This window comes from Lathyrus oleraceus, chromosome 3, assembly GCF_024323335.1.
Source record: "Lathyrus oleraceus cultivar Zhongwan6 chromosome 3, CAAS_Psat_ZW6_1.0, whole genome shotgun sequence".
Taxonomy (NCBI): domain Eukaryota; kingdom Viridiplantae; phylum Streptophyta; class Magnoliopsida; order Fabales; family Fabaceae; genus Lathyrus; species Lathyrus oleraceus.
Window position 1 is genome coordinate 478,676,335 of NC_066581.1, and position 21,210 is coordinate 478,697,544.

At 32.6% G+C, this 21,210-nt stretch overlaps 2 protein-coding genes across 2 annotated transcripts; both read left to right on the plus strand.

The window, feature by feature from the left end:
- Positions 1–1,651: 1,651 nt before the first annotated feature.
- LOC127131737 (uncharacterized) lies at positions 1,652–3,812 on the plus strand. The gene is made up of 5 exons (XM_051060655.1): positions 1,652–1,776; positions 1,864–1,934; positions 2,424–2,583; positions 2,696–3,611; positions 3,690–3,812. The coding sequence occupies exons 1-5, from the start codon at positions 1,652–1,654 to the stop codon at positions 3,810–3,812; spliced, it is 1,395 nt and encodes a 464-aa protein (XP_050916612.1).
- Positions 3,813–11,288: 7,476 nt separating this feature from the next.
- Positions 11,289–19,244, plus strand: LOC127128820 (transcription initiation factor TFIID subunit 6). The gene is made up of 13 exons (XM_051058185.1): positions 11,289–11,504; positions 11,593–11,733; positions 12,392–12,478; positions 13,641–13,742; positions 13,821–13,929; positions 14,504–14,607; positions 14,689–14,826; positions 14,923–15,018; positions 16,671–16,795; positions 16,951–17,083; positions 17,477–17,602; positions 17,710–17,821; positions 18,732–19,244. The coding sequence occupies exons 2-13, from the start codon at positions 11,608–11,610 to the stop codon at positions 19,103–19,105; spliced, it is 1,632 nt and encodes a 543-aa protein (XP_050914142.1). The 5' UTR covers positions 11,289–11,504; positions 11,593–11,607; the 3' UTR covers positions 19,106–19,244.
- The last annotated feature ends 1,966 nt before the right edge of the window (positions 19,245–21,210 follow it).

Sequence of the window (21,210 nt, forward strand, 5' to 3'; positions counted from 1 at the left end):
TTGGTAGTCATACTAGTGGCATCCCTCACCATCGTGAAATGGAGTTGAGATTGTTAGTGAAATTTGTATGTGTGTGACCCAAGTTATTTTTTATCGAGTCAAACGGTGGATGCCAAATATATTTGTGAACTTCTTGTCTTTCTTTATTCTTTTACACACACACACACACAATATATATATATATATATATATATACTTGTGTGTGTGTGCGTGTGCGCGCACGTGTGTGTGTTTATTTGTGTGTGAACTACTACCAGGCCCGACCCTCTTCATGTGCAGGCAGTGCTGTAGCACTGAGCCTCACAATTATAAGGGGCCCATATTTTATTATTATTATTGAATATAAAACAAATATTGGAAAATAAAAAGTTTGGTATCAGGAAAACTTTTGATCTTCTCCCTCTTTCTCTTCTTAGAACCGTGAAATAAAGAAAAGGAAAACAAAATTTTCTCTCTAAAAACCTTCTCTCCACCACTGTAACAAAACTTTCGCCGCACCACTATAACAAAACGATGTACCACCGCCACACATCAATCCTCTTCTCTATCAGGTTTGTTTCTTGAATCACTTTCTTTCCATCCATTTAAAAAATTATTTACTTTTTACTGTGATTTAATTTTGAAGGTAGAAAAAAGAGTCATTTTAATTGGAATAAATTGAATATTTAAATTGACTTTGAAGGTATTGAAAGAGAGTAATTATAAAAATCTGCATATGAAAAAAGTTGCTGAAAATGCAGATTTTTTTTTAATTTGGTACAGTGGTACTAATAGGATTTATTGGATATTAATATTATTCCATTATTACTATTAATAAATTGGTGGATAAGCTTGTTAGAAAAACAAAAATGAATGGTATGCACCGCAATATTATTATTAATTGAATTTGATTTGGCATTTTATGAATAAGTATGATTTGATTAGTAACCATTTTATGAATAAGTATGATTTGAATAGTTATTTTTTACAAAAAGAAAAAGAAAGTGATACAGTATCAATATTTTATTTTATGGATGAACTTATATTATATTAAATATTATTATATTAATTCACTTTTTTAAACTAATTTGTAATTACTAATTTTCGATGTTTTTTTTATGATTAATATATAATTTTCTTTATTTAAATGTAATTGATTTTCTATTTTTCTTGTTACTAATGTAATAATTTAATGTGTAGGGACACAATTTCACAACAAGATTATTAGTAGACCATCAGCAGACATAAAAGAAATAGTGAGATATTCCAGGTTTTTTTACTATGCCTCCTAAGAATAGGAAGTATGAATGTGGAAATGATAAGCATAAGAAAAAGAAAAAAAACTGAAGAGTTAATTCAATCTCAAGTAGGAGCTATTGATAAATTTTTAATCAAAGAACCACAAGTTTCAAATGAAAGTCATTATGTTGATAATATTGATGTTGAATTTCTTGATAATGTGCCCATTGAAAATGATAATCTTGATAGTGTGCCTTTTGAAAATGATAATCTTGATAGTGTGCCCATTGAAAATGATAATCTTGATAGTGTGTCCATTGTTGATGAAGTTAATAATGATGATGTTGATAATCTTGAAGAAATTAATAATGATGATGATAATGTTGATTATGATATATTTGATCCAAGAAATTGAGATCGTCTTCAACCTAAAATGGTTGATTTATTAGTTGCGAAAGGTCCTAAAAGAGATAATTCTATTGTGAAGGGTCCTAGAGATAAGTTGAATAGACGCTTTACGGCTAATTTGTATACTAGAGCTTTAGCAAATGGAGAGATGTGAGATAGAGATTGGCTTATTTATTCGAAAGAGCTTGATAGATTATTTTGTTTTTACTGTAAAGTTTTTAAAAATGGGATTTGCAGGGGACAATTAGCAAATGAGGGTTATAGTGATTGGGTACATGTTGGTGCAAGAATTAAAGAGCACGGGTTAGGTATGGAATATGTTAAAAATATGACTATTTGGTATGAGTATCGTCAAAGGTTGCAAAAAATTTAAACTATTGATAAAGCGACTCAAAGATTAATTGAGAAAGAAAAGGATCACTGGAAAAATGTTTTAAAAAGAGTTATTTCAATAGTGAAGTTTCTTGCTAAACATATTTTGGCCTTTCGTGGTTCTAAGAAGAAATTGTACGAAGATAGCAATGACAAGTTTTTGGGTTTGATTGAAATGTTAGCTGAATTTGACCCAATCATCCAAGAACATGTTAGACGTGTTGCAACTCAAAAAGTTCACATTCATTATCTTGGGCATAAAATACAAAATGAGTTGATTTCATTGCTTGGTTCTACGATTAAAATTTAAATCATTAGAAAAATCAAACAGACAAAGTATTTCTCAGTGATACTTGATTGTACTCCTGATGTTAGTCACCAAGAGCAGATGTCTTTGATAATAAGATATATGGATATTTCTTCAGCTTCTGTTAGTATTGAGGAATCATTTTTAGGATTTTTGAATGTGAATGATACAACTGGTCAAGAGTTTTTTAATGTTTTACAAAATGAATTGAAAGAACTGGGTCTCGACCTATTTAATGTGAGAGGGCAAGGTTATGATAATGGGAAGAAAACATCAAGGTGTACAAAAGAGATTTTTAGACATGAATCCGAGAGTCTTTTATACTCCTTGTGGTTGTCATAGTCTTAATTTGACATTGTGTGATATGACTAACTCTTGTAATAAAGTTAGAATTTTTTTTGGAGTTATTCAACGCATTTATACAATTTTTGCCAATTCTACTAAGAGATGGAAAATTTTGAAAGATAATGTAAAAGGGTTGACTCCAAAATCATTGTCATCCACTTGTTGGGAGAGTCGTGTAGAAAGTGTCAAAGCTATAAGAACTCAAATGTTAGATTTTACAGAAGCTTTACTTGAAGTGTCAAAAAATGATCTTGATCCTAAAATACAAAATGAAGCTAAATCCTTAGCAACAAATGAGCTTGGTGATTTTGAGTTTTTGATGGCCATAATTATTTGGTTTGAAATATTATTTGCAATTAATTCCGTTAGAAAGCTTTTACAGGAAAAAGATATGCTTATTGATGTTGCTATGAAAAACATAAAGGGGTTGATTTTATATTTTGAGGAATATAGAGAAACAGGTTTTTATAATGCATTGGTTAACGCTAAGGAAATTGCGGTGGAATTGAATATTGCCCTAACATTTCCTCAAGGGCGTATAATTAAAAGAAAAAGACAATTTGATGAGAATTTGAATATTCTAGAAGTCGAGCTATCAGAAGAAGAATCTTTTAGAGTTAATTATTTTCTTTACCTTGTTGATCAAGCTGTTGTTTCTCTTAATAAGAGATTTGAGCAATACCAAGAGTATGAAAGTATTTTTGGTTTTTTGTTTACTTCTCACAAGTTACAATCATTGGATGATGCGACTTTGAAGTCTTGTTGTAGTAACTTTGAACAAGTATTGAAACATAATGAGCAATTTGATATTGACGGGAATGAATTTTTTGCAGAGTTGAAGTTACTAAGAGAAATGTTGCCTGAAGAAACCATAAGACCTACTGATATATTATTATTTTTGAAAGGCTTAGATTATTTTCCTAATACAGTTATTGCATATAGAATTTTATTGACTATTCATGTAACAATTGCTTCTGCAAAAAGAAGTTTTTCAAAATTATAGTTGTTAAAGACTTACTTGCGGTCTACCATATCATAGGAAAGGCTTAATGGATTGGCATTAATAGCAGTGGAAAATGATATTTTGGAGACAATAAAATATGAAGGTTTAGTTAACGAATTTGCTTCAAAAAGTGTTCGTAGGAAGGCTCTTTTTAAGTAGTTAGTTACTTTAAGTTGTATGAAATGATGTTTATAGTTTAAACAATACTTTAAGTTTTTGGTACTTCATTTCTTTAATATATAATTTTATCTTTTGCTTGTCATTTTAATTATTAAAATTATATATTTTTTAAATTTAGGCCTATTTTTAAAATTAGAACAGGACCAGCCCTGACTACTACTAGCATATACAAAGATTTATTCATTATGAATGAAATTACACAAAGTCTGAAACGTTTGTTCCTTTGTGACTATATAAAGTAAAGAGGAAATCAAGGTACAATAGACGCAATTGATGGTCAGGATAAAGAAGTTCAGGGGTGATGTCAAAGACGCTTTGTAAGTCAGACTACAACAACCAACACCCCAAAGTGCTGAGCACACTTAAATAAATCCAGGGGTGTTGTCGGAGACGTTGTGTATATCCAACTATAATAATTAATATCTCACAATGTCGAGCACGCTTAAAGAAATTCAAGAGTGTTATCAGAGACACTTTATACGTTCGACTACAACAATCAATACCCCACCATGCTGACCATACTTAAATATTTTAGGAGAATTAGCGGAGACGCTTTGTACGTTTGACTACAACACCAATTCCCTCATGGGTGCTATTGGAAAAGCTTTGCATGTCCTACTATATCAATCAATTCCCCCATAGTTAACGACTACACACATTTCTACGTAGCTGATGCACCCCCCGTTCGTATCTAGCCCATCTAAGGGATGCGAGTGGTGGATTTTGGAGACGTCCACCTAGATTCGAGTCTTACCTCGGGGCAGTGACGAGGATCCTCTACCCTTGGCCGGGGAGTGACCCCTTGTGACGCGGAATACTATTCAAAGCATAACCATATTTAACCGATCTAATGCCATATTATTATAAGTCAGACTCAAAGCATAACCACATCTAGTCGATCTCACGCGTACGATCATAAACATAATCCAATGCATGACTATATCAAATCGGAATAACATCCTACCAATAAAGCGCCTACATCTTAACGCAACACACTTATAAATGAAGTAGTCAAACATGGCCTCACGAAGTACTCAAGGTTATTTACACTTCAAGCAAAACATTATTTAACGTTATTTGTGGTAGGAAAACTTTATGAATTGAAGGGATAAAATCGAACACTGACACTCCTCTAGCTCGCAAACAACATAAAGAAGTCGACTGAAAGTAATACAACGTTTAAGATAAAATAAAATAAATGCATCTTATACAGGTAATGGGACGAACATTGCTAAAACAACAAAAAGAATAGTTACATAAAAATATTTGCCCATGTCTTAACATTTTTCATGTAGAGAACAAAATTGGGGGGGGGGGGGGTGGAATACATGGGTCTACTCAAGAATAGATAGGACCCTCACATCTTGTAGTATCAGACCCTGCCGAATCTGATCCCTTGAAATAACCAGTGAACAGTGAAAATACTCCACCTATTGTAGCGCATTTTCAAAAGACTCTTTGACTTCCCTAAGGCTCGAAGAAGTACATTCTTTCAATTTTTGAGTTAGATAAGGATTTTGACTATGCAGAAACTCCAGTTCCTTACGAGTAGAATCTATAGCCTCAGTTTTCCTCTCCATCATCCTTGCTAGGTGCATCACCTGACTGCCCGCGGTGCCAGGGAAATTAAGCAAAGCCTAGAGTTTTTCCCCACCTCTTTCAAAGAGACGATAACCTTCTCCAACTCTTTTAAGTACATATCTCATTAAAGAGTCGAGTTGTTAATACTCCTCTTCAAATGACGTTTCTCACCACATGCCCAGTCTGTGCAAAGAGCTTCCTTGTGACCAGGCTCGCCTAGAATTAAAGTAACAATAGATCGCATAGCAGATCACACCAGGCTATTCAACTCTTCCTCTAGAGCTTGCAAGGAAATATTGGAAATAAACACCCAATCATCATCAAATACCTAATCTTTGCGCTCACATGAAGAACCAGGACCAGTCTCCTGAGCCATTTGCAGATCCGCAACATTTTAAGGAGATTCTATAGGAAGCAAAGACTCTATTACAATGCCTAGGGGTGTAAGCGGATCAGAAAAACCAATTAAACCGACAATCAAAACCAAACCAAACCGAAATAAAACTGATTGTTTCTGGTTCGATTCTAAAACTGAACTGAACCAATAAAAATCAATGTGGTTTGATTCGGTTCTTGGTTTTAATTTTTAAGAACCCCCAAATCAATGAACCGAACCAATATATACACTTACGCTATAAATATTTTGTTCCACTTATCATTAAGCCCAAATTTTGATCAGTCAAATCATTTTTAAGTAAAGAACTCTTTAATAAATAGAAAAAAATCTATGAAAAAATTGTACACGATAGGAAATAAATCTATCAAAAAAATTATGTTTTGCTTCTTCAAATGAAATTAAGGGGCAAAAGTAAATTTTTTATATGAACAACTTTTCAAGTATGATAAAAAATTGAAACAACCAAATCAATCTAAACCACATTGGTCTGATTATGTTTGATTTTTAAAAGACAACCGAACCACACCATTATTTCTCTTGCAGTTCAAATGACTTTTATCGTCAAAATCGCTCAAACTGCACCGTGAACACCTCTAATGTAATTAATAAATTGTGTTCTTAGATTTAGGTGATTGTAAATAAATATTATTTTTATTTTGTGGTTGTCTAAATGGTGGAAATGTATATTAAAATTATTATTCTTGTCATGTGGCAGAGTTTGCTTAAGTGACGTAGTTATATTTTATTTTCATCATCATGACATGACATAAACATTTTTGTGTGGTGCTTTAGTGACATATTATTTTCCTCATTGATATGAGACGAATTATGTGTCATGCCTTAGTGACAAATTGATTATATCTAAATCATGTAATTTAAGAGTATGCATATTTTTGGATATAAACCGTGTAAGATTTATTGTTGATAATTTTGATTAATTCTTACGTGTACTCCGTTTTAAGCTTACATTTATGTTATTAATAATTTTGGTGAATACTTTTTATTTAATTCTCTTGGACATAATATGATATTTTGTATTTTTCTGATTTCTATTCTCGTTTAATTTATTTTTGACATGAATTATGATTAATGGAAACTAACCTCTTACAACAACATTTAGGTATAAATATGGAGTTTCAAAGTGATTGATGTTTTGCTTGATGCGTGATTGTGGGAAAAAATGAATTTTTAAAACAATATCACGTAGTAATAAATCGACTGCGTTACATCTTAAGCTTAAGGTGCGAAAGTAAACTTTAAGGTGCGTAGTAATAAAAAATCTATCAAAAAATTGTACATGACAGGAAATAAATCTATCAAAACAAATCTATTTTGCTTCTTCAAATAAAATTAAGGTGCGAAAGTAAACTTTTTATATGCGCAACTTTTCAAGTATGGTAAAAAACCATGTTGGAAGAATAATAAAAAAACAAATTTCTACGCACACGGAAGCGTACCAAAAAAAAGTTCAAAACAAAACTCACAAATTCATTATTCAACTTCAAATCTTTACAAAACAAAATTACAAACTCTCTCATTAAATTGCAATTTTAAAAGAGAAAATGACAAACCCTCCAAACCGCAATCTATCAAAAAATTGTACATGACATGAAATAAATCTATCAGAAAAAAAATCTATTTTGCTTCTTCAAACAAAATTAAGGGGCGAAAGTAAACTTTTTATATGAGTAACTTTTCAAGTATGGTAAAAAACCATGGTGGGAAAATAACAAAAAAATAAATTTCTACGCACGCGGAAGCATACCCACAAAATTGAAGAAGCAAAAAGCAAAAAAAAATCAAAAATTCATTATTCAACTTCAAATCTTTACAAAACAAAATTATAAATTCTCTCATTAAATTGCAATTTTTAAGGAGAAAATGGCAAACCCTCCAAACTGCAATTTTTGAATGGAAAAATTGCAAATCCTCTTTCAATTACAATTTTTGATCGGAAAAATTGTAAACTCTCTCTCAATTATAATTTTTGAACGGAAAATTTATAAACCCTCTCTCAATTATAATTTTTGGACGAAAAAATTGTAAACCCTCTCTCAACTATAATTTTTGGACGGGAAAATTATAAACACTCTCAACAAACTATTTTTGAACTGAAAAATAGAAAACCCCCTCAACAAACTATTTTTGAACGGAAAAATAGAAAATCCTTTCAACAAACTATTTTTGAACGGAAAAATATAAAATCCTTTATAAACACACAACTATCCAAATCCCTAATATACCCAAAAAGCTACATTTTGGTGTTGTATAGAAAAGTAAAACTAACTATCTCTATTTATATTAATACTCAAATTATATTTTCTTCCTTCTACCCGATGTGAGACTTGGATGAATATACTATTTGACCCAACAAATCCTCCTTTCATCCAAAGTTTCACTACTCTTCAATCTTCTTTTTGTCTTCTTTCTTCCCTGATCAGAAAAATTGTTACTCTTCTTTCCTCCTTTGATCAAAACCTTAACTCTGATACAAGTTATTGGGATAATAACAAAAAACAAATTTCTACGCACGCTGAAGCATACCCACAAAAAAAAGCAAGAAAAAATTCAAAAACAAAACTCACAAATTCATTATTTAACTTTAAATCTTTACAAAATCAAATTACAAACTCTCTTATTAAATTGCAAATTTTAATGAAAAAAAAACCCTCTAAACTGCAATTTTTGAACACAAAAATTACATACCATAACTCAATTTCAATTTTTGAACGAAAAAATTGTAAATCATCTCTCAATTATAAATTTTGAATAGAAAAATTGTAAATCCTCTCCAAATTACTATTTTGAGACGAAAAAATTGCAAACCCTCTCTCAACTGCAATTTTTGGATGGAAAAATTGTAAACACTCTCAACAAACTATTTTTGAACGGAAAAATAGAAAACTCTCAACAAACTATTTTTGAATGAAAAAATAGAAAATCATCTCTAAGCACATAACTACCAAAATCCTCAATACACCTAAAATGCTACATTTTGTTGTTATGTAGAAAAATAAAACTAACTATCTCTATTTATATTAATATTCAAATTTTATTCTCTTCCTACTACCCGATGTCGGACTTGGATGAATATACCATTTGACCCAACAAATCCTCTTTTCATCTAAAGTCTCACATATCTTCAACTTCATCTTCAAAGTGATCATTATAATTATAATGATTAACCACATTTATAAAATTATTATTATTCATTCCTCCCTTAATCAGAAAAATTGTTACTCTTTCTTCCTCTCTTGATCGGAACCTTAGCTCTGATACCAGTTGTTGGGAAAATAACAAAAAAACAAATTTCTACGCTCGCTGAAGCATACAAAAAAAAAAGAGCAAAATAAAAATAAAAAACAAAACTCACAAATTCATTATTTAAATTCAAATCTTTACAAAACAAAATTACAAACTCTCTCTTAAGGAGAAATTTGCAAACCCTTCAAACTGCAATTTTTGAATGGAAAAATTGCAAACCCTCTTTTAATTTCAATTTTTGAACGAAAAAATTATAAACCATCTCTCAATTACAATTTTTAAACGAAAAAAATTTGTAAACCATCTCTCAATTATAATTTTTAAATGAAAAAATTGTAAACCTATTTGAATTACAATTTTTGGATGAAAAAATTGCAAATTCTTTCTCAACTACAATTTTTGAATGGAAAAATTGCAAACCCTTTCAACAAACTATTTTTGAACGGAAAAATAGAAAATCCTCTCAACAAACTATTTTTGAACGGAAAAATAGAAAATTCTCTCTAAACACGCAACTACTCAAATCCCCAAATATACCTAAAATGCTACATTTTGTTGTTGTGTAGAAAAGTAAAACTAACCATCTCTATTTATATTAATACTCAAATTCTATTCTCTTCCTACTATCCGATGTCAGACTTGGATGAATAAAATATACTATTTGACCCAACAAACAACTGATAGGTTATCATGAGGGGGAAACATTCATATTAGGTCAAACATTCACCTAAAGGTCAAAGACTCATCCAAACAAGTGAGAGACACACCATATATTCACCAAAAATCTTAAGGTGATAGGTGTATGGATCCTCTCACTTATAAAATGTTCAACCTCCAATTTTCTAAGCAATGTGAGACTTAGAACTCACACTTGTTTCTCAACACAACTCACACTTGTTTCTCAACAACCTGAACCAACCAAATCAATATAAACCATATTGGTTTGATTTGGTTTTATTTTTAAAAGACAATCGAACCAAACCGAACCACACCATTTTTTCTCTTGTGGTTCAAACGATTTTTACCGTCAAAATTGCTCAAACCACACCTCGAACACCCCTACTGTAATTAATAGATTATGTTCTTAGATTTGCATGATCGGAAATAAATGTTATTTTTATTTTGTGGTTGTCTAAATGGTGAAAATGTAAAATAAAATTATTACTCTAGTCATGTGCATGATGATGTGTTTTATTTCTGATATGTGGTTACCTAAATGACGGAGCTTGCCTAAGTGGCGTAGTTAGATTTTATTTTCATCATCATGACATGACATATGCATTTTTGTGTGGTGCTTTAGTGACATATTATTTTCTTCATTGATATGAGACGAATTATGTGTGGTGCCTTAGTGACATACTGATTATATCCGGATAATGTAGTTTAAGAGCATGCATATTTTTGCATATAAATAATGTAAGATTTATGGTTGATAATTTTGATTAATTCTTATGTGTATTCTGTTTTAAGTTTACATTTAAGTTATTAATAATTTTGGTGAATATTTTTTATTTAATTCTCTTGGACACGGTATGATATATTTGTATTTTTCTGATTTCTACTCTCGTTTAGTTTATTTTTGACATGAAAGGTGGTTAATGGAAAGTAACCCCCTTACAACAATATTTAGGTATAAATGTGGAGTTTCAAAGTGATTGATGTTTTGCTTGATGTCCGATGGTGGGGAAAAAGGAATTTTAAAAACAATATCACGTAGTAATAAATCGACTGCGTTACATTTTGAACTTATTTTCATTTGTATCTTTCAATTGAATTAGAAGTGTGATTTTCGTCTAAGGAATTTAGGTTAACTTTGAGTTGATTAAACTTTTAAAACTTTTTGTTATGTTTAAATTCTAAATCATGTCTTGGATTAAAACAAGGTGTTACAAATTTCATCCAAACGAACGACGAATTATATCAAAAGAATGTGATTTTGTAAAATAATAGAGGTGGAGAAAAGTTGAAATTCTAAACACTTTTAATTCTAAGATTTGATAATATCTTTTCAAATGATGTATGAGAGTCGAGGATAAAGAATTTCACATTAATTTTATTAAATACTCCTTTCTAAAATGGTACAACAATGGAATATTTCCTATTAATTCTAATTATAGTTTTCTTTTAGTACATTATATTTATTTATTTAAAGGAATGCAATTGGATCCTCTTGAGTTTTAATTGATCTCAAAAAGCAAAACAATTGTTTTTTTAAAAACGCCCCCATTTTTAAAATTTAAAAAACCCAGCAGCATCAGCATAAACACTCACTGAAGCTCCTATTTACCAATTTTCATCTTCCATCACAATTACTCAACAAAAGAACGATGCGCGCATTAACATGACCGCATCCTTCATCCACCTCAACACTCTTCTCCCTCCGTCGCTCCGTCGCTCCGCACTCCCATCGCACATCGCATAGGGCAAAGGTAAAATCACAACCACATGTTTCAATCTAGGGTTTGCAATTTCTATTGAAATTACTTCATAAAACCAACTCATAATTGTTACTTTCAGTGAGTGTAGGTGAATATGAGCATTGTTCCTAAAGAGACAATCGAAGTTATTGCACAGAGTATTGGGATTACCAATTTATCTCCTGATGTTGCTCTCTCTCTTGCTCCCGATGTTGAATACCGTATGCGCCAGATCATGCAGGTTGGTTAGTTCTCTTCATTTTTCTTCTTTTTTTTTTTGTTAATAAGCAAAGCAAATTTTGAAAAGTGAACCGAAGTATTAGGGTTTAGGAGATTAGTTAGTTAGTTAGGATTGTTAATAGTTAGTTAGATAATAAGGTGTTTGTTGTAATTGCGAGCTTGATTATAATCTATATGAATCCCATGTAGCTGAGTGTAGCGGCCGACCCCCAAAACACTAGTGGATAGCAGAATGGCCGCGACTTTGAAATGTCTATTCGGTTCATGTAATTTATACTAGAGTTAAAAACTCAACAATTAGCTGTGGTTGACCGTTGAGAGTTGAAGAATGGCAGCAAGAGTGACAGAGTGAGAGAGGAGAAGCTCAAAAATGCTGTTATGGTTGCTACACTAAACTGCTCTGCTATACTGCTAGACGACACTGCTTTTGTATCAGATTTCTCAGATTTTAGGGCACCCAATGTTCAAGGCTCACCAGGTGGGGGTCGGGGGAGGATCCCCAAATGGAGATCCTGTTTTCATGATTTGTACCCGTGACCTCTAGGTTGCAAGACGAAAACTTAAACGTTGAGCCAAAAAAAGAAAAAAGTTTTGATTGTGTGATTAAAGGTTTGCTTGTTTTTTGTCATCTTCATTCGACCATGGAAACTTTCATGCAGGAAGCAATCAAATGCATGCTGCACTCTAGGAGAACCACTTTGACGGCAGATGATGTTGATGCTGCGCTCAACTTGAAGAATGTTGAAGTAAGCAATGGGGGTGATTTTTGTTTTAAGTGGGTGATATGTTTCACATCATGTAGCATCATTAGTCATCCTATTTCTATGTTTAAAAAAATAATTATAAATCTTGTCAAATTGTCACAATTTTCTGTTATGTTTTGAGCTCATATGTACGCCCTGAAGAATTATTGTCTTTTCTTTTGTCTAACAGCATCTCCAAACTCTATCTTAAAACATATGTAGATAGAAATGGATTAAAACCTACATTAATTTTTGTGACTTGAGTGTACTTTTTTATTATATCCACACATGATTGAAATAAAGCAAGTTTCTTTTCAGTATATTCTTGTAGAAGGAAAGAATTGACCTCAGTCGTAGAGTCTCTAATATGAAAGTAGTTGATCAGTTTCCCATGTTTTCTTTGGTGGTTTTTCAATTTTCATACATCTTTGTTAGATTAGATTGTTGTTTGTTTATGCTTCCAATCTAATCACTCACCCAAGAACCTTAAAAGAATTATGTTCATATTTTTTTTCTCCTTTGATTAATGATTTATGCTGATGCAGCGTTGTCAAATAGCGGCACCATGGCCGCTGTGGCGGATATACATGGCGGTTTTTGGGCTCGCCGCAATGGGAAATATCGGTCGATATTGCGGGGTTTTCCGCCATAATCCGCTATAAAGGCGCTGCAAAGCAGCCGTTTTTGCAGGATTTTGGCTCTCCGCCATGGACTGTCATCCGCCATCGACAACACTGTGCTTATATAATTGTTGCATGTCTCGCTTAGAAATGCTTTTGGTAAGATGTTTGATCTTTTGTAAGATAAGTTTAGTTCTAGAATGTAGAAACAATCCTTGTTTTTTGCAGTTTACACGAGATGACACATCTCATCTGACAGCATATAAGCAGACAATTTTAAAGTATCTTCATATTTCATTTTGGTCAGCATTCTCTAAAGTTGTAGGAAGATGTGTATTTATTTTTGTACTTACTGGGAACTTGACTGTTGTTATAAGGATTTGTACACAGCTAGAGAACTAAAGTGCCATGATTTTATGCTATTTTCAGAGTTATGCATATTACAACTACTGTCTGGAAGCTTCAGCAACGTCTATTGATTGCGAAAATGTTTAATTTTTGTCTCTAATCTCAGTATCATTTTTGTTTGTTTTTTCTTTTGTCAGCCAATATACGGATTTGCATCTGGTGGTCCTTTACGGTTCAAACGAGCTGTCGGTCACAGAGATTTATTTTATATTGATGACAAGGATGTAGATTTAAAAGATGTAAGCGAGCAATCAATCATTGTTACTTCAATTGGATTTAAACCTGAAGTCTTAAATTATAGTTTGTGCTAATTATAGGTCATTGAAGCTTCTTTACCAAAAGCACCCCTTGATACTGCACTTACGTGTCACTGGCTGGCCATTGAAGGAGTGCAACCTGCGATTCCAGAAAATGCTCCTGTAGATGGTAGGTATCTAACCTTAAGTGCTACCAGTATTTTTTTTTTTGCTCACAAATGAGTGTTTGATGCTACATTTCTTTGAACTAGATTTTAAGTTGAATAAAACTTAGCTCTAGACAATTAGTAACGGTTGATGTATATTTTTTCGATGTTATTATTTTTACAGTGTCTTATGTATTCTCTGTCCATTCCTGATTTTTTTTCTCGATTTAGTGATTAGATCGTGAGTTGTGAGTATTTAAGTTGTTTTCCCTATTTGTAGAAGTAATTATAGCATTTGTCATCTTTACATGTCTACACTCTTCGATAAATGAAGTTATCAATAAATTACACATGTGGATGTCGGTAGCTATATATACTTGTGGAGATGCACATGATGCAGACAGATAGGGATCATTTGGCATCTTAATGCTATTATGCTACCTGATGCACATGCTGCAGACAGATAGGGATCATTTGGCATCTTAATGCTATTATGCTACCTGATCTACTATTTGATTCTCTGTAAATCTTTCACCTTATAAGTTGCACTCTCATGCCTTGTTTAAGAATATCTGTTATTCCATTATTTATTTGCAGTAATTTCAGCTCCTTCCGATGTCAAAAAACATGAACAAAAGGATGACAACCTTCCAGTTGACATCAAATTACCTGTTAAGCATGTCTTATCTAGAGAGCTTCAGGTATCAAAATTATTACGCCACTGCAAGCTATCTTGTCTATCATCCTTTAGTTCATTTATGTTAGCTTATTATTTTTTGCAGCTCTATTTTGATAAAGTGACTGAGCTAGCTTTAAATGAGCCTAATTCAGGTCTCTTTAAAGAAGCATTAGTAAGTTTGGCTACTGATTCAGGACTTCACCCATTAGTTCCCTATTTTACATGCTTTGTAGCTGATGAGGTAACCATATGTCTTTTTCTCGTGTTGGTGGATAAGAATGAAAGTGTTACTTTAGGCTAGCTCATTACAATTGTGCGCTTCTCAATTTTTTTTCAGGTTTCTCATGGTTTAAGTAATTTTCCACGTCTATTTGCCTTGATGCGGGTTGTTAATAGCCTTTTGCAAAACCCTCATATCCATATTGAACCTTATGTAAGTTCACCTGTTATTGATTTAAATTATTTGTATATTATTTTCTGACATAACATAACATGGGTTTTTCATAAACAGGGCCGTATTATTAATATTTAAATTATTATTATCACCATATTTTATTTGGAATAATGTTTTTATTGAATCACATAAGCATGCTTTATGCTTTAGTATTGAGGTTGGTTTTCCATCATCAAGATGGCTATAACAACATTGATTAAGAAAAATTTCAGAAGTAAATTAAAATGAAAAAAAAAACATAGTTAATGTAGTTTCTAAAAGCCTGGTCTGTAGGCTGGCCCATCAGCTGTGAAAGGCCAGGCACGAGTTCCATTTTCTGGCCCAAAATAATGGGCTGTTTTATTATGCCAGGTTGCAATGGCCATGTTGAGAGAATACGGCACATTTATCCGTATTCAACGGCTTTAATTATCTAATTAAGTGTTTTCTATGTTAATTTTTTAATTTGTAAATATATAGATGATGTATGTGTGTCTTGGTTGGTGTATGTAAAGTAGTGAAATGCAGTTGAGTTGTAGAATTAATAACAAGAAAAATCTTTCTTGATAGGTAGGTTTGTGTTAGACTTCTTCTAAGGGCAGTTATAGGCTGAGAAGTTACAGGCAGTTATGAGAAGTTATTGTGGTAGTTATATTATTTAGAATAAATAGGGAAAGGATAGGAGAAACAGATTATGGGATAGTTATTGAATGGTTTTGGGTGGGAGAGACCAAGCTCTCTAATTCTTGGAGGAAGAGACCAAAGACTCTCAAATTTCTTGGATTAGTTTATGTATGTCTTTGTACTTATGTGTCTGTTGTAAACATATTCTATCATAAATAAAAGTCAGTTTCTACCATTAATTTGTATTTTGGTACCGGTTTATATCAGTTTGGTTATCGAGTAACTATGACTCCATTTTGTTATTAACTTATTATGTCATATTGATATGTGACCAATGTTTCAAAGCGGCCTTTTAGATCAAAATATGTTTTAATTATTTCTGAGTTTTCCTTTGCCATTCTCTAATCTCTACTAATATATTAGGTTATCTCCACCTGATCATTTCCTTAAGCTGCTAACTTTTGGGACTAAAAGAGAAGTATTATGAAATAGGAGAAATAGTAAATAAAGACCTGAAGATATTGTATCATTCTCAGCAAAAGGCATGATGATGAAACATAAAACAATAATTAGAAACTGCATTAAAAAATTCTGCAGCCCAAATGAAATCCAAGTACTGAGAAAAGTTATGGAAGATGTCAGTAGTTTTTCCCAATGTGCTAGTGAAAAACAACATATCACTCTCATGAATCCTTGCCCTCCTGTATCTTGTGGAAACCCTGAAATTGTTCTACAGAAATCATTCCATGTCAAGCGGTCATATCTAAAATTTACTGAAAAAACCAAAAAAATTGCTTCACAAGACCAGGTTTAAGTGGATGTAGTTGTAGAGCAGTAAAAAATATTAAAGGTGCAGTTTTTTCATGATATTTGATTGACTAGTTGAGTGTTTATATTCTTTGTTTGCAATTTCTACATTTAGCAATTGGAGTTCTAATACACTGCATTTATGCACAAGTGGTTCACTTAAATGAGCTAATGAGAAATAATCTCTTATTTCTCTATCTTTCCTTTTTTGCCTGCTTCAGCTACACCAGTTGATGCCATCTATCGTGACATGCCTTGTTTCTAGAAGGTTGGGAAGTAGATTGACAGACAACCATTGGGAACTTAGAGACTTCACTGCTAACCTGGTTGCGTCAATATGCAAAAGGTAAATATCCTCATTCTATTGATGTGTTGTGTATCAAGGGGAATGGAAGGTATTTTTACTTGATATTTTTATTTGTATCCCATTAACTTGTTGTAATTCATTATACATTTTCTCCTTGATTTTATTGTTGAAAACCCAATGCTTGTGTCGTGCAGGTTTGGACATGTTTATAGTAGTCTACAGTCCAGGTTAACAAAAACGTTGCTGAATGCATTCTTGGATCCGAAGAAGGCAATAACACAACATTATGGTGCTATTCAGGGGTTAGGAGCACTGGGACCCAACGTGGTATTATGCCTATCCATGCTCTTGGCTATTATGGAATTCGTGAAACACCAAAAGCAAGATAAAATGATAAATATTTTGAAAGAAAAAAAATCAGTAAACCAGTTTATATTTTATTTATTCTATCTTTGAATATAATACAACCCTGCAATGTGTACTGTAAATGTTATTCATATAAGATAACTATCTTGCACATAATAACCATAATTTTGTTAATTAATCCAGTTGAAGTCTTCATAACAACATTTAATAAAATGAAATCTTAAGGATTTATTTGACTCAAGAAAAAAAATCTCTGATTCTTAGTTGTTTAACTCAATTCAGATTTGATATTTACATTTGGGGGGCTTTGAGCCTTTGATGTGATTTTATTGCATATCTTTACTTTGGAGGTAGGTTCGCCTTCTTTTGCTGCCAAATCTTGAAACATATATACGACTTCTTGAACCAGAGATGCTTCTTGAGACACAGAAAAATGTAATGAAAAGGCATGAAGCTTGGCGTGTTTATGGAGCCTTGCTGGTAAGATATGTTGTGTCTTGTGAGATACTTGTTACAACTGAGTAACATCAGTATATCAGTCTCAGTATAATATAGCGGTCTGATGATTGTATGTATGTTTTCTCCAGCGTGCTGCAGGTCAATGTATATATGTTCCACTAAAGATGTTCCCAGCTTTTCCATCTCCTCTCCCTCATACTGTCTGGAAAACCAGTGCAAGTGTTCTTACTTCTCCACCTAGTGAGTATTTGCCTAACTTATTGTTGGACCATGACTTGTATATCGCATTGAATTGTAAAATTCAAAGATACTGTTGGACTTTCCGCCTTAATTGCGGTCCGCTCCTAGTCGCCTTAATTGCGGCACTTTGGGTTGCCTTCATTGCAGTCCCTAACATCTTCATTGTGTTGGCTTTGAAGGGGTGGATTTAGTCCCACATTGCTTAGAGATATGGCCTTAGTTGTGTTTATAAATGGGGGCAATCCTCACCTTATAAGCCGGTTTTGTAGGGGTGAGTTAGGCCCAACCCAAATTTTGAGGTGGTATCAGAGCCTATCCTAGATCCATTGTGTTGGGCTTCCTGCATCGTCCACGCTTCGGGCTCATTGAGGCCCAAGCGTGAGGGGATGTGTTGGACTTTCCGCCTTAATTGCGGTCCACCCCTAGTCGCCTTAATTGCGGCATTTTGGATTGCCTTCATTGCAGTCCCTAACACCTGCATTGTGTTGGCTTTGAAGGGGTGGGTTTAGTCCCACATTGCTTAGAGATATGACATGTGTTGTGTTTATAAATGGGGGCAATCCTCACCTTCCAAACCGGTTTTGTAGGGATGAGTTAAGACCAATCCAAATTCTGAGAGATACAATGATGTTTTGGAACATGAAATATAAATGATATATGATAATCAATGTCGTAGTTTTAAGCTAGTGATTAACAAAACTTTCCTCTAATTTTTGATAAATGATTAAATAGTGTACTGATTGAGATTTAATTCAAAAATTGAAAGATCTCAACAATGTTTCTCTTGATTATATATTTGTACAATTCTTTGAAAACAATACACGGAATATTCAGATTCAGTTTTTGAAGGTTTCACAAGTAATTTCAATGATTAGTTTGTGTACTGACTCATTTTTCATGATTAATCAAGATAAACGCAAGGCAAGTCCTATGGAATTGGAACAGCAGCCCCCTTTGAAGAAAACAACTACTGATGGAGAGGCTAGTGTGGTTCTGGAAAATTCTTCACCATCTCATAAGCAAGAGGAGACGGGAACTCAGGCTTCTTCGGCTGATTCAAAAATTGGTTCATCGTCATCTTCTGGACAGATGAAAAATCAGATCACTACAGATGAAGTTAAAAGTAGCATAGGAGATACTCAGGGCTTAAACATCTCTGCAGCCCTAGCCCAGGTCTGGAAGGAAGAGCTGAATTCAGGACGAATACTAACGTCACTGGTTGAGCTGTTTGGTGAAAACATCCTTTCATTCATTCAGACTCGTGAGATGTATACGTTCTTGTAACTTAGGCGGACTATAGCAAGCTTGTATAAGGATAAACCATGGAAAACCTGTAGGTAATGTTTGATTTTGAGAACAAGCTAATATCACTTGGTATAAAATGTATAATTTACTTTCTGGTAAATGCAATTTTCTTTCGGTAGATGCTTTAGATGTTGGGTGCTAGTGCTTGTTGGAAATTGAGGAACTTGAGTCTATTGTTTGCACACTATGTCAAATTCGTCATAACTTCAATCATACTTGTTAAGTACAATACAATTCCTTTTCTGAAAGTGATGTAAAGGCTCAAATTAAAATAGTTTATTTCATGACTACATTTGGAATCCATAACAGTGTAAGAAGTTTCAAAGGTAGCAAATAAGAACAACAAACAGAATGTTATACAGTACTACAATACTTGCAGAATTAGTTAAATCTTAGGCATGATCTCATAGCAGCACTTAAGCTGCGAATTTATTGTACTCTGTTTCAACTGCTTTCTTAAGGATGCTGTCTTCTTCCAAAACCATTTGAATTGGCATGAAACCCATTCCATCTGCCATTGCAAGCATCATCTGCTTTGTTTCTGTCTTGAATTCTTCCAGATCAACCGTGCCATTTAAATTGTGGTCGAATTGTGAATTTTTTTTTTAAATATCCAGAATTTTAAAAAAAATTTCAAAATTAACCTATTTTTCAAAAAAATTACACAAATGGGCAAAATTTGCCCTAATTGTGTACATAGGCGCCACCCTAGTTGGCGCCTACCCTTAATGGGTAGGGCAAGTCGCCACTAGGGGTGGCGCCTATGCCCAATCCCTTTTTTTTTTTTTTTTTTTTTTTTTTTTTTTTTTTTTTTAAATGTTTTATTAATTTTTTTTTTTAATTTTTTTTTTAAATATTAGATATTTGATAAATATATTTTTTTTATAAATTATATTAATTTATATTAACACTTATATATAAATAAAATTATTACAAGATATATATATATATATTAATTTATATATATATTAATTTATATATATATATATTAAATTATTTTTTAAACAATTAATATTATACACATTTAATTAATATATATAAATATTTATTTACAAGATATATATATATATATATATATATATATATATATATATATATATATATATATATATATATATATATATATATATATTAATTTATATATATATTAATTTAATTTATAAGTAAATAATATTATTTATAAATTTTTGGGAGAATTAGGGTTAGGTAGACTGGTGTACAACCCAGATCTTTTCCTATAAATAAAGTGTTATTTCCTTGCATTTTCTTCAACACTGTTTCCTACCACCTTCTGTATCAAGTTGAGTTCATGGCATCCCCAAGACCGTCGTCATGGCAGCGAACATCATCAAGGCGCCCGGATCCTGAACCAGTAATCTTAAAAAGGGATGGGCATGTTATTTTCTCGCCTTTGAAACCCCCAATGGAGATGAAATTTTGGAACATCCGTTCGTTGGACCAACTAAAAAGGTCCTTGATGTCTTGGTTAGAGGGAGATTACCAACCTGGTGAAGTCATCAGAAGGATTCAGAGGCTTAGAACAAGGTTCTCATTTGAAACTGGAGAAACGATACGCTGGTGGGTTGAAGTTGAAAGCGACATTGATTGCATCCAAATGATGCATGGATCAGACGACATAGTGTTAACTGTTGTAATTTCTTAGATTTTAATGGTTGTTTGTCATGTTGTTGTTGTATTTGTTATTGTTCTAGTACTTGTTCTTGTTTTAGTACTTGTTTTTGTTCCAGTATTTGTTTTTGTTTTAGTAATTGGTGTTGTAATGTTAGATGTTTGTGTTTGTTGTTCAAGTGTCATCTTCTATTTGGAATAAAAAGTAAACTTTAATTTAAAATGATTTTGGTACACAGATTTATGAAAGTGAAAACTAAGTTGTGGAACTAGATCCACGATATGGACATTTGTTCTTATTATGCCCTAGTTGTCTACATATGCTACACTTCCTCTGCATTTTCTCTGCGACGTCCATTTCAGTTCTAATGCGCCTGCTATTTGGGCGACCACTTTTATTCCGCCGCATCGATTCGTTGTGCCAAACAATTTCCCCGTCATACTCTGGCCAATAC

Bases quoted from the DNA above. Each gene is read 5' to 3' on its own strand.
- LOC127131737 (XM_051060655.1), top strand. From the start codon at position 1,652: ATGGTTGATTTATTAGTTGCGAAAGGTCCTAAAAGAGATAATTCTATT. The intron at 2,584-2,695 runs GTGTACAAAAGA...TAATAAAGTTAG, and splicing joins AATGGGAAGAAAACATCAAG to AATTTTTTTTGGAGTTATTC. The intron at 3,612-3,689 runs GTAACAATTGCT...ACCATATCATAG, and splicing joins GAATTTTATTGACTATTCAT to GAAAGGCTTAATGGATTGGC.
- LOC127128820 (XM_051058185.1), top strand. From the start codon at position 11,608: ATGAGCATTGTTCCTAAAGAGACAATCGAAGTTATTGCACAGAGTATT. The intron at 13,930-14,503 runs GTAGGTATCTAA...ATTTATTTGCAG, and splicing joins AGAAAATGCTCCTGTAGATG to TAATTTCAGCTCCTTCCGAT. The intron at 17,822-18,731 runs GTGAGTATTTGC...TGATTAATCAAG, and splicing joins TGTTCTTACTTCTCCACCTA to ATAAACGCAAGGCAAGTCCT.